General features: G+C 54.5%; 7 protein-coding genes across 7 annotated transcripts; 3 read left to right on the forward strand and 4 right to left on the reverse strand.

Moving 5' to 3' along the window:
- Positions 1-237: 237 nt before the first annotated feature.
- On the reverse strand, positions 238-1,037 carry BU26DRAFT_503406 (uncharacterized protein; the record flags this gene model as incomplete). Its single annotated transcript, XM_033826694.1, has 2 exons — positions 238-242; positions 290-1,037. The coding sequence occupies 2 exons, from the start codon at positions 1,035-1,037 to the stop codon at positions 238-240; spliced, it is 753 nt and encodes a 250-aa protein (XP_033685782.1).
- Positions 1,038-1,840: 803 nt separating this feature from the next.
- On the reverse strand, positions 1,841-2,365 carry BU26DRAFT_562738 (uncharacterized protein; the record flags this gene model as incomplete). Its single annotated transcript, XM_033833063.1, has 2 exons — positions 1,841-2,152; positions 2,213-2,365. The coding sequence occupies 2 exons, from the start codon at positions 2,363-2,365 to the stop codon at positions 1,841-1,843; spliced, it is 465 nt and encodes a 154-aa protein (XP_033685783.1).
- A 477-nt stretch (positions 2,366-2,842) lies between these two features.
- BU26DRAFT_408326 (NAD(P)-binding protein) lies at positions 2,843-3,841 on the forward strand (the record flags this gene model as incomplete). Its single annotated transcript, XM_033822895.1, has 1 exon — positions 2,843-3,841. A coding segment is annotated over one exon (999 nt), but the record flags the coding sequence as incomplete, so codon positions are not given.
- A 715-nt stretch (positions 3,842-4,556) lies between these two features.
- BU26DRAFT_562740 (uncharacterized protein) lies at positions 4,557-5,580 on the reverse strand (the record flags this gene model as incomplete). The annotated part of the gene is made up of 2 exons (XM_033833064.1): positions 4,557-4,570; positions 4,620-5,580. 2 exons carry the CDS (start codon positions 5,578-5,580, stop codon positions 4,557-4,559), a joined length of 975 nt encoding a protein of 324 aa, XP_033685785.1.
- Positions 5,581-6,039: 459 nt separating this feature from the next.
- On the forward strand, positions 6,040-6,965 carry BU26DRAFT_562741 (uncharacterized protein; the record flags this gene model as incomplete). The annotated part of the gene is made up of 2 exons (XM_033833065.1): positions 6,040-6,550; positions 6,610-6,965. 2 exons carry the CDS (start codon positions 6,040-6,042, stop codon positions 6,963-6,965), a joined length of 867 nt encoding a protein of 288 aa, XP_033685786.1.
- A 482-nt stretch (positions 6,966-7,447) lies between these two features.
- On the forward strand, positions 7,448-9,007 carry BU26DRAFT_591758 (uncharacterized protein). The gene is made up of 3 exons (XM_033834814.1): positions 7,448-7,948; positions 8,005-8,009; positions 8,185-9,007. The coding sequence occupies exons 1-3, from the start codon at positions 7,471-7,473 to the stop codon at positions 8,506-8,508; spliced, it is 807 nt and encodes a 268-aa protein (XP_033685787.1). The 5' UTR covers positions 7,448-7,470; the 3' UTR covers positions 8,509-9,007.
- Positions 9,008-9,107: 100 nt separating this feature from the next.
- On the reverse strand, positions 9,108-12,539 carry BU26DRAFT_270063 (DUF917-domain-containing protein). The gene is made up of 5 exons (XM_033821369.1): positions 12,324-12,539; positions 11,225-12,274; positions 10,240-11,165; positions 9,350-10,180; positions 9,108-9,286 (listed from the first exon to the last, which is right to left on the reverse strand). Exons 1-5 carry the CDS (start codon positions 12,378-12,380, stop codon positions 9,202-9,204), a joined length of 2,949 nt encoding a protein of 982 aa, XP_033685788.1. The 5' UTR covers positions 12,381-12,539; the 3' UTR covers positions 9,108-9,201.
- Positions 12,540-12,626: the final 87 nt, after the last annotated feature.

The following is a 12,626-nucleotide window of genomic DNA, read 5'->3' on the forward strand; positions in this document are numbered from 1 at the left end:
ACCGCTCTGAGCCCTGGGGTCTCATATTCCTCTACCCAATTGCAATCGGGATCGCAATAGGGACACTGACAGTCGACCCTTACGCTCGCCCTTGACGCCTTCGCCCTTCCTTGACCAACATTCCTAAGCATACTGCAATCCTTGCACGGACACGTCTTCCTCCACTCTCCTCTCATCAACCCCATACACTCAGACAATTCTTTCTTCATCCCCACTTCCCATGCGTCAATCTTCTCTTCAAGCTGTCTCCTTTTCAAGCGCTCCCGCTCCCCCGCAACTCTTTTTCTACAGTTTTCCTCCTTATCCGCCAGCCTCTCTACCCACATCAGCGAGCCAGCAGGCGCAAACTCAAGCTTCACACTGCCATTCTGAATCTTCCCCGGCAGATGCTCCGGCCACCACGACGGAATCACCCCCCCGATAACGAGCCTCTTCAAGCTCGCAAATGCATTCAGCTGCGTCACCAGCTCCGCCTCGCTCTCATTCTCAAGACTAAAACCCCAATTCGCTCGATCTATCCACACACTCAACTCCTCCACCGCCGGAACAGCGCACACCTCTTTCAAGAAAGTAAAGAAAGAGAGCAAACACGGAATTGAAGCTAGGTCCCGTATCTCCGTCGCAACTTTCCTGATCAGGTTGGCGTTCTGCGCGCCGATGCGCGTCAGCCACTCGGTCGCGTGTTGGGATCCGCCCCCGCATTGGTTCGCTAGATGTGGCCGGAAGTCGTCGATGCGGAATGTGTTCTTTTCGTAGAGTATGGCGCGCGCCTCGTGATAGATTTGCTTGCAGGTTCGCAGGAGAGCGGCGCCTTGGATGGGGGAGTAGCGGACGTGGAAGGATGCGTTGACTTCGCAGGGTGCGATGAGAGCGGCTTCGTAGATGGCGATGCGGAGTTCGGCGGGGAGATGGAGGAAGGGGAAAATGCGGCCTGGCTTGGGGGGTGCTGCGTGCTTGTGTAATGCTGAGGGCATTGTATGTGGCATATTATTTGAGAAATTCTCTGTGCTCGGAACTGAAGGGAATTGAAGATGCATTGGGTTTTGTTGGCAGAGAGATGCGGGTGTATCGTGTGTGGGACAGATAAATAATGTCGGTGCCTACCTACCGATAGGGCTGGTGGTGGCGCAGTCGCCGTCCAATACGGAAGGTGGCGACGCGCATGGTGCGGCTCCATGAACGGATGTACATCAGATGCATCCGTTGTTATATACTAGAGATAGACTCAGACCACTTGTCTACTTAGGTATTTGACAATACGTGTGCAGCATTGCTTCGAGGTGAATATTCTCATCACGTGATCATCCTCAACCACCATTATCGGACTCCCCCGGCATGGTGTCTATGCCAGATGATATTAACCCAAGAACATCCGCTAGCATTCCCAGAGGCTCCTCAGTCTCCCGCGAGATGCGTAAGTCCTAAACCGCTCCGGTTCACCAAACGCGGCGGTACACATTGCATGCCGCAGGTCGCCAGGACTGGCTTTGCAGGGCCAACAGTGAGACACCCTGCTGCTATGTGCACCGCGACGTATATTCATATCCACCCTGTCGTCGAGTCTCAAGTCTCAAGAGAACGGCTTCATGCCCATGATCTTTAGACAAAGCACACACTCTGCCGGCGTCCTCCCTCCAAACACCCCAGGTTGGAAATGCGTCTCAATATACTGGTAGCAATCCCAGGCAAACCAGCTCCATTTCCCCAGCGCCTTCTCGAACACCCCGCTTCTCAGGAAAGCCTTATTCTTCACGGCCGCCTGCGCCATGCACTCCCCAAACAATGGCATGTTCTCGCAAGGCGGCTCGAAGTCGGTGTACTAGTGGTCTAAGGCGGCGTGCTAGACGTCCCACGAGTATCGCGCACCCGGCGTGTGGACGAGGAGGTCGGTGAAGTGGTCGGCGCAGAGGGCGCAGAAGCCGGACATGAAGTAGCGGTCGCCGAGGTCCCAGAGGTCGATGAGGATCTTGGCGTGTTCGGCGTGTTCGGCGTGGAATGCGTCGTTCCGTGGGTGCTTGTGGGATCGGCCTAGACGCTTGGCGATCTTGCAGTCAATCTTTGAGGTGTTGAGATGGCCGTGGTAGATGTATTCTAGGAGAATGACGACATAGGAGGCATGCTCGCGTAGTTTTATGATGCCGGTGCATGCTTCCTGTTTTATGTGAGTATGATGCGATCTTGCAGTTGAAATGCGAGTGCGGCTTCAACTTACGCTCCACGTGCCGGACCGCAAACAGTTGTCGAAACACACATGCTGTCGCAGGATGTCCTTGTGAGCATGGAGTGTGTAGCCTTGGACCTTGATGTTAACGTTTGCCTTGGATGATTCGTCGAAATAGACGTTCTTACCGCTGAGCCGCGGCATAGTTGAGTGGGGGCGTTCAGTGATGCTCCTATGTAATAAGCTTGAGAGGAGCGATAAGTCTGTACTCAGTGCGCGGCGGGGCGGGAGTCTGCCGGTCAAGCGCATCTGCCATCTGATAGTCAGCGATCATCCCATGTAGGATAGTCAGCTCATACTCCCAACATTCCAGAAACCTGGTCGGTCCCGGAGATCATTTTCTGGTTTCAGAAAGTTTGCAGTTCCTCAGGCCTCCCGCTTATGTGAGACGCCAGGCATTTCCTCTCTCATCCATCGCAAGACATGCCATAAAAAGCCTCCCGCGCGAGATGTTTAGATACTGCGTCATAACCAAGAGTTAGCAGTAAGTGAGGCACAGTAGGCATGGTATATGCACGCAGTCCCCTTTACCCGCCTCTTCTCCTACTCTCACTCTCGCTAGCCCAGCTCTTGAACCTCTCCTAAACTTCCACACATCTCCCTCCGTCTAAAACCCTCACGATGCCACCAGTTCCCCCAGGCTCTCTCATTCTCGTAACCGGCGGAAACGGCTACATCGCCGGGGTAACCATCCAAAAGCTGCTCGCCGCCGGCTTCCGCGTGCGCGGCACAGTCCGCGATGCTTCCCGCTACGACTGGATGCCCTCGCAGTACGGACCGAACTTCAGTTTGGTCGAGATCGCAGACATGGCGGCGCCGGGTGCTTTCGACGAGGCGGTCAAAGGCGTAGACGGAATCGCCCATATCGCGTCGCCGGTCGTTTTTGTTTCGGACCCGCAAGCCGTGATTGTGCCCGCAATACAGAACGCAGTGGGACTGCTCGAAGCTGCTGCGAAGGAAGAGAGCGTAAAAAGCGTCGTGTATACGTCGTCGAAAGCTGCCTGTGTACAGATGGAGCCAAATAAGCCGTATCACATCACCCAATCCTCCTACAACGAAGACAGCAAAGCCGCGTGGACGCTGCCGGTGACGGCCGACTTCGCACGCGCCGCGCTGAACTATTGCTGCGCGAAGACGGAATCTGAACAGCGCTGCTTCAAGTGGGTACAAGAGAACAAGCCGCATTTTACGTTCAACACCGTAGTCCCGAATGTCAACTTTGGGACGGTAACGCGCCCGGACAAAACTGGCTTCATCAGTTCCTCAGGGATCTTGAGGTTTGTGTGGGAGGGAAACTTAGCTGTGGCGGCCATGTTTCCTCCTGAATGGTTCGTCGATGTCGAGGATTCGGCTTTGCTGCATATAGCCGTCCTTACGCAGCCAGACGTGCAGAATGAGCGCCTCTTCGCGTTTGCTGGGCCATTTTGCTACAAAGAGATCCTGGAGATATTCAGGAAGTCCTTGCCCGAGAGGAAGTTCGCGGACGATCCTGAGGAGGTTTTGGACTGCGGTACGGTGGATAACACGAGGTCAGTCGAGCTGTTGAAGAGAATGGGGAAGGAGAACGGATTTTCGAGCCTGGAGGAGGCGGTTAGGAAGTGGATTCCTTTAATGTTGAAAGCGGAAAGCGAAGGCTGGGCGCCTGCGAAGGAAACGGTGGGCGATAAAGTTATGGCCGCCTTTTCTGACGGCATGTTTGAAGAGAAGAAGGTTGAGCTTCAAACGGACTAAGCGAAAGCCATGAAGGCATTGAGTAGAAGAGCGAGCATCCGCAAAGATTGTGGAACACGTGCAAGATCATTGAACTGGAAATCAGAAGGTTAGCATGCGTCTTTTGAAGGCGCCCAGAAAGGGGTTTCCGAATGAGACCGAGTTAGGCCGTACTGCCATATCAATCAACCCGTCCTCAGCGTACGGATGAGAACCATTGCGAGTAATGTATTAACAGATCGAAAAGGAAAGACGTCACTATCCGGCTTGGTACCCGTGGAAATTCTGGTCATAATCATCATTGTGAGTAGACATCGCTGGGAAGGGTCCAGGCGTATCAAGCGGGATAACCCGGGTCGGCCCGGAGTAAGCGGTGGTCCCATATTATCTCCATCTTGTCCAAGGGTCGGTGCATGTCCACCTTCTGTCGGTCCCGTGAACTATGCATGCAGGCCGGCAGAGCTTGTACGCAGTGCCATTGGTCGAGCCATCCTATGTCATACGCATCGCTCCATACATCTGCTTCTAAGATGACCATGGATTGCCTCTTGTATCTGGTCGGGGCTGTGCGAGAAAGTCCACGATATAGCTTGACAAGTGGTTGAGTCAAAGCCCACGATCTCTTCTACTTGTTCAAATCTGGAGCAACAGGATTAGCATCCCGACTAGTAGGAGCGTCCTTACTCACGCTGGCTATCCAAGGCAGACTTTGCTTGGTCCTTGATCCTAAGCTCTGCCAGTATCTCGTTGACGTTCTTCGCAACGCTACCCTGGCCATCGAGGCTCACACCACCCCCCTCTTCATCCTCCTCAATCCTCTCGATCTTGGGCTCCCCTTTCTCTTGCATGGCCTCCACATCTTTCTCCATCTTAATCACAGCCCACTTATGAGCCATGCTCTCCTCCCATCCTTTTGCGTCCCTACGTCGCTGCTGGACGCGTCCGTACTTATCGACAGTCTCCCACTTCTTGGAAAGCATGCGGACCAAGCCCTCGGAATGCGGAGCAATGAGCTCGAGATGAGAAATCTTGTACCATCCGACAAACCTCCAGCATCTACCGCTGCGCATCCGATGTGGTTGTGAAAAGACAGCAATGGGAGGATGGTCGATTGGGATGCCTTCCGCGGGGGTCACTGAGGAAAGGCCTGAGCTGGTAGAAATATCTTCCTTGCCGGTCTTGCCTGCGACTTCGTCGCTCTCGGTGTGCGCATCGCGGACATGAGAAAGGGAGTCTTCCGGATGTGCTGAGATGTCCTCAGGCTTGACACTGCGATCTCCGCTCCCGCTCTTCTGAAGTACTCCAGCAGACGATTGAATCGTAGGAAGCACGTCCAGGTTGCTCTTCACGAAGATGACGCCATCGCTATCCCATTTCGGATTCGCTCCCGCGAACAGCAAGACCCACGCTAAGCCATTAGGGTTCTCGGACGAAGAGTGTAGCGTCGTGTTGTGAGTGCTGTCAGGTGTATCCTCGTCTTTCCAGAAATACGCGTGGATTTCTCTCAACGTCAGGCCTTCATTTCCTAAGGTCGGAGCGCTGCGTCGCCGGGTCGCTGCTAGGTTAGTTTGGCCCGGATTCGGAGCTCCAGCGTCAGGCGCAGAGGCTTGCTTGTTCCGCAGATGTGGTGGGATATATCGCCCGGCCATGTCGAGTAATGGCGTTGAGTGGTTGAGGATGAGGTGGAAGAAAGCGGGTGACGCATCTCATTCAATTCCGCATGCTTAGGTAAGCATTCACGTGATGCTGAATTTTGTGGTACCGATAGACGCGTACCCTGGATGCTGTTAGGTTGAAAATTAAGTATTCAAAGTCACAGGATAAGAGTGTCTTAGTTGCAGCCTGAAAGCGGATTCGTTCACTGGCGACATCAGATGCGGGCCACGTGCTGATTCATTCACTGTGGACGCCCAGCTTATCCAAGGCGACTCTAGCAAATACTCTACGAGAAGGATACTTTAGTCCCTCTTCACCTCTGACATCAGTTCGTTCAAGAAGGCGCACACAAACAAGAAGTGAAAGCTCCAGCCAGATCTTGTACTTTTGCCCCAGCAACAGACGCTCCCGCCAATGCTTCCCATCTTCTCCATCGAAATTCCCATACCACCATGCGCTCAAAATTCTTCAACCGCTCTCAACCCCAACACAACACCATGACGTCCGCAGAACCCCCGAAGCCCTCCACCGCTCACCGCCCCAAGAAGGCCATCACCCGCACCATCAAGCAATTCTCGCCGCGCAAAAAGCCCCCGGCGCCCATCGCGATCCCCAAGCCCGCAGCATCTAGGACCCTGCCTGTCGCTGCTGCGATCAACTGGGTCGCAGTTGAGCTCTCAAACTTTCCGCCCAATTTCGCTCGACAAGATGTCCAGGCCATTTTCCGGGACTACAATGTGTCGCCGGGCTTCACGCTACCGAATACGACGCGCTTCGCTTACCCGTTCCGTACGAAGGTCTTCTTGGCGGGGGTGGATGAGGCGTCAAGAGCAGTGAAGGGTCTGGACGGGAGAATGGTGGGCGGGAGGCGGATTTCGGTGCGGATGATAGACCGAGCTGCGGTTGAGGAGGAGGTGGTTGGCGTTGCAAACCTTGCCGAAGAGTTGAGGATTGGAATCATTAGTAAGTTGCGGCTGCAAGTTGTCAGACCTGGGAACGGAGCGCCGACTAAATCGATTCAGACACCGCGCGTGTGTACCATCCGCAGCACTCTTCCGCGATCCTCGAAGTTCGGGAACATGTGAAAGATGGTCGCTACTTTGCATTCCTGCAAGCTCGCGCACCGGTTACGGTCCACAGCCCTCCTCGCACACATGCGTTGCCGCCTCGGAATGTTGGAAACTGGGAGTTTGTTGTTGGCGGAACTGCGGAGGTGAAGCAAGAGAAAGACGGGATAGTGTGTGCTCGATTGGCGGCTCTAAGGCATTTACAGGAAGACCTGGAGAAGCAGGGTGTGATGAAGAGAGTATGGGCTGGATGGGAGGGGAGTTGGATGTTGGACGCAGCTGGATTGAAAGATGGACCACGAGCACTGTAGACTAGGTCATGAGGAATATTGTGCGAGTTGCTTCGGAAGCGGCCGCCATGTTCTGTACATCAATAAGACCGCCGACAAAAAAAGGATAGCCGAATTGTTAGGCGAGAAAGAAGGCGCACTGGAAAGTCCTAGCTACCTATCATCATCGACATGTCGCTGATCGATCCGATTATGCCCCTCCCTTCCTCTATCCACGGCAATGAAGCTGTCTACGTAGATGCGCTACCTCGAGCTTGGCTCCTCCAATGTCTTTCCGCGTCCTCTGAGTTCGTTCTGTAGTATAATCTCGGCAACCATCCCACCCGCAGTCAAGATCCTGGCGGAGAGGCGATTTTTGGTTTCTGCCGCTTGTTAAGTGTTCTTATTATTTCAAATTTTAGTTCGATTGATTGGTTCCTCTGGGTAGTCAGCTATGCCTCCTTAGCGCGTGCTGCAGTATTTCAGCCCATCAGCTGAGGTCAGGAGCCTCGACTATTATTTCAAGATTGTCTTCCCAATTTCCTTCATGATAACCTCAGGACTAGACTCCATTAGTCTATTTACTCGTATGCGATCTGACGTCCCCGCAACTTTCATGAAGTCGTTCATTTCAAACTGCACCCTTCCACCAGGTAGCCCAAATTATGTTGGCACAGTCACCATACGAAGTACTCTCGAGATAGTCTGGAGCTGTTTAAGCATAATTCTGCTCTGCACTTGGACAATACAACACCTCAACGTTCCTCAGCAGATCGTGTCGCAAACCTTTGGAGAAAGGTTTCGTCGGTCCCTGCTCAGAGTCTGGCAAAAGTCAAAGTGGATGCTACTCACCATCTTTGCTCCTGAACTCATCACTGGGAAGGCTTTCGCCGAGCTTATCTCCGCACGAAGCGCCCTGCGGCCGATTCGGCTCTTCCAAGAAGTGAAAGAAGGTAACGCGGCCTGGACGATGGCGCATTGCCTTTTCGCGAATATGGGTGGAATCGAGCTTCATTTTCCGCCGGGTACACCTTTGCCTCCTGGCGCAGACGAGCGCACACGCTACGGACCGGACACTAAGAAAACGTCGGACGGCAAGGCTTTTTTAGCTGCTGTGGCGGAGCGTTGCACGGTAGTTCCTTGGTCAGCGGGATCGGTCCCCTGGATGGAAGACGCGACAAATGCACGGACCGTGCTCCATGCATTCGATCTTGTCACAGAGAAAACCTTCAAAAATTCCTATCTAATGTCTCAATGGAAGGAGAATGCGGGCACGCTCCAAGGAAGCATCTGGGCCTTGAACACTAGACAGCTTCGTGTGGCACGCGATTGCGGCATAATTGAGTGGGTTCCGGATATCAGCAAGGAATCGCTCCAGGATCGAAGCAAGAGCGATGGTCTCATCAAATGTCTATCCATTGTGCAGATTCTGTGGTTAATGATTCAACTTACTGGCTCGGAAGATACGCAGGCTTCCATCGTCCCAACTCGAGGTTGCTACTATGGCCTACGCTGCCTGCTCGGTCATCACGTGGGCACTTTATTTCGACAGGCCGCAAGGTGTCGGTGTGCCTTGTGTGGTTAATGCTAGTCGTTATCCAACTCCGGAGGAAATTGTCTCCATTGCGACAGAATCACCACTCATATGGCCATGGATGCGTCAAGGATATCGATTTAGGAACAATTGTTTCCATTATTCAGGCCGGCGTTGGCGGTATTTCTTTCCTCAGCTCCTTGGTGCAGGCTTGGGAGCTGTCGTATTCGGTGCAGTTCATCTACTCGCATGGAATTTCAGGTTCCCGGGACCGACAGAGCGTTTACTTTGGCGGATCTCGGCTCTACTCACCACCATGGTGCCGATTGTGGTTGAGTTCAGCTTGTTATTTATAAGTTATTTAGTGGACTTTCTGGTGGCATATATACAGTTGAAGCACCTGAACTGGATATGGCTCGGCTGGATATTAGGACTTGCCTGTATCTACATTCTCGCTAGGCTTTTTGTCTTGGTCGAAATCTTCCGGACCTTGTATCTTCTCCCGCCGGAAGCCTTTTTGACAACGTGGTCTGCGAGCATTCCTCATTTGGGTTGACGGTATTGCGAGCTTCTTTGGAGGAACTGCGAAAGAGAGCTCATGGAATGATCTGCAGGACACTCCTGTATTGTTATCAAAACCTCGCACGAGTTTTCTGTCTCGCGTTCTTCAGACGTTCAACTCCCATACATGCCTCTCTAAAGCACGCTTCTAAGTAAACTCCAGACTGTATGCTCTACGCAAGTCTACCCACTCTCTCCAAAAATCTCCCACACGCTCTTCGGCGCCTCATACTCGCTCTTCCCCACGGGCACATATGGCATATCTAATCTGCTCCCAGTCAGCCTTCCCATTCCACATTGCCAAAGGTAGCATAACTCGGAACAAACTTACCCAAAAGCCTTCGGTCCACCCACTGCCAGCCCCTTCTCACTCGTCCACACAGGGTTCGCCCTCAGCGCAACCACACTGACCCGAAGACCGTACTTGTAATCGCTCACGCCTAGCGGCGCACCATTCGCCCGATCCAAGAACGTGATTAGATCGGGGCAGATAGCCAGCAAGCGATCCTCCGCGCCAGGGCGTTGCAGCACCGCGGACAGGTTCTCGTTCTCGAACTCGACGGCGAGGTAGGAGGGCGAGGCGGACGGCTCGTCATCGGCGAAAGATTGTAGTCTGGTGCTGCCGCGCGTGAAGCCGCGCGATACGTGCCGCGTGACGGAGATGATCTTGCCGGCGAAGAGGAGCGAACCGTTGTGCTCGGCGACGAGGTTTTGCACCGGGTCTTGCTTGCGGTGGCGCGAGAGCGCTATGCTCCGCCCGATGCTCCACGCCCAGCTGAACGTGTTCTTGGGCAGCGTGCGCGCTTCGTCCCCGCGAAGGGGATTCACGCACAGCCCCGCAAGGCTCCCTAGGTCTGTGCAGGCCTGTCGCATCACATGCTCTGCATGCTGGAATGAATTTTGTTCCTGGAGCACGGTTTGGGAACCTGTTCCGTCGGCTACGGCACATGGAGCGATGGAGACGCCGTTGAGACAGCGGACGGTTTGCCAGAGGAAGGGGTATGCGCGCGCGACGGCGTCTGCGTCGAGCGTCGGTTTACCGAAGCGGGAGGAGGCAAGGAGGGCTTCGAAGGCGTTGATGCCGCCGATTTCGTTGGGGATCATGGCGTCGAAGGTGGTGAGGTTGGTGGCGCGGAGGACGGCTTGAATGGCGTTTGTGATCCTGATTTGCTCGCGTTAGTATTATCCTTGAAGACTGGTAAGAGCTGAAATGTTACTCACTCATGCTCGCCGGGGATTCTTTCCAGGTAGACGGTAGGACTGCCCATGAAACCGCCGCCTATAATAACGGCATCGTCGCGAATGCTGTCTTGCCGTCTAATAGTGATGGGCTTGCCGGCGCGCAGACGCTGAAGGCATGCGATGTAGCTGGGGTACGCTTCGCCACAACTTCCAACGCCGAGCACGCCAGTCCCGTCTTGAAGGAATTGCAGGTCGGTCTCGGATAGGTACCATATATCTCCTTTCAGATTTGGACGGTATGTTGCGACGTCGATTAGCGTATCGACATTATACCCTGAAGCTTTCTCCGTGGTGTCGCTGAGGCCGCTTGTTTGATCGTGCGGTATCCGAAGCTTGTCCATGATGTCGAACGCGTGCGGGCTGTCTACCGGTTCGTTTTCACCCTCGATGTAGTCCCTCCCACCTGGATCTTCTTTCAAATCTGCGCTAAGTTGCTGACTCTCGTTCAAGTCCGCGACGACCCTGACCATCAGCCTCGTCGCCCCGTTAGTGACATACGATATCGGAATGACATCAACATCGACTATCTCGGCCGTCTCTAACTTACCGCCAGCCTCGACACATCTCTTAATGGCCAATGCCTTAGCTTCTTCCAGCTGCTCGTCCATAGTTTTCTCACCCGGAACGGCAACCTTGTCGACAGCACCGCTGACCTTTCCGATGGCAGCACCTACTGCATTGGCGACGTCGAGGTGCTTCGGACGGACAAGATTAGAGACACCTAATAGGGAGGAGGGCAGGATGATGCTGCCTCCGCCCACAAGAATAACAGTGGCGTCTCCGGCTTTAGTCTTAACCTGGTCAATAGCAATTTCGATGGCCCTCTTGATCTCGGCAAAGGCATTCTTTCTGGTTTCTGGGGTGATCGACTTCGTGCGCTCGTTCGTTAAGATGAGGTCCGTCGTCTAGACAGCTGTCAGATCTTGCCTTGCAGTGCTCGAAAGCAAGCACAAGATAAACGTACGGTAAAGGTGCTGCCTCCGAAATAGAGGCCTTCTTGTTCCAGCCGATAACCAACAGAGTCGGGTCCTACAGTAGTTCGGCCGTCTGTTTCCCGCACAATTGAGCCACCTCCAAGGGCGATGCTGTGTACGTCCGGGATGGTAAAGTTGGTTCTCACGCCCGCGATCTTTACAAAGGCCGCCGACTGCCTCGGGTAGCCACTTTTTAGGAGTGCACAGATGTCGGTCGTAGTGCCGCCGACATCTACCACCAAGACCTCGCTATCCTCCGCGCTGGCCTTCCGTAGCTGGCTCTCTGCGAGAAAGGCAGCGCCCCTTGCACTGTTGGTAGGTCCCGAAGAGAAGCATCGCACGGGAAGGGAGGACGCGTCCTCGGAAGCGGAAAGCGTCCCGTCATTAAGGGTAATGTACAGCCTGCATTTCCCCAAGCTCTTGACGGCGGTCTCGAAACCGCGGATGACATGGCGAGCAAAGCGGCGAAGCGACGCGTTCAGAATAGTAGAATTCTCGCGTTCCAGGAAGCCCAGCTTTCCGACGCGGTGCGAGCAAGAGATATCGTAGCTCGGGCCGAGGGTAGCTGAAAGGTACGATGCAGCCTCATCCTCCTGAGACGGATCAGAGGGCGAGTATATGCCCACCACGACCACGGCACTGATCCCCTTGCGCTTAATGATGGCAGCCTGCTGGTCCAGCTGGACGCGGTTAAGTTGGCAGATCTGTCGTCCATCCACTTGGTACCCACCGTCGACGTAACCGCAGTGTCCCTCTACCAGTTTGCGCAGACCGGTGGGGAAGTCTGCGAACGGCGGGGAGCCTTGAGAATAGGGTCCGCAGAGTCGAATGACGGCAACTCTGTCGAGCTTGCTGGCATCTTGCTCGAGGACAGCGTTGACGAACTGGGTGGTGCCGATCTTCACAGAGTTGATGCTTGACCGTGGAATGGCGGCCTTGTTGATGACCTGGCAGATGGAAAGCTCAACGCCGGTCTGGATGTCGGGTGTAGTCGGGGTCTTGTGCGATGCGAGCACGCGTTGGTTGTGGAGAATGACGGCCTGCAGTCATGAGTCTCAGGGGCGTTGGGCAACGATGTGGAGTACTCGCATCTGTATTTGTTCCCCCAACGTCAACACCGATGGCGTGGTTCCCGGGAAGCACCATATCTCCCTAGGCGAGCCTCTTTGAGGAGCAGCAGGATCAGGCTGTATTTGGGCGCACATATCGGCCGGTTTCGGCAGCCTTTTCCCCGGATCCGCATGGCTGACGACATCCGCGGCAGTTCGTAGGCCTAGGTGCTTTTGCTAGACGGTCTCTCGTGGCCCATCACGAGAGGCGAGGCTGAATGGTTGCGACGGGTGCTTGCAGCCGGCCAGCGCTGACGGAGGAGAGCGCCTTACTCGGGCTCGG

This window comes from Trematosphaeria pertusa, assembly GCF_010094035.1.
Source record: "Trematosphaeria pertusa strain CBS 122368 unplaced genomic scaffold BU26scaffold_5, whole genome shotgun sequence".
In the NCBI taxonomy this organism is placed as follows: Eukaryota; Fungi; Ascomycota; class Dothideomycetes; order Pleosporales; family Trematosphaeriaceae; genus Trematosphaeria; species Trematosphaeria pertusa.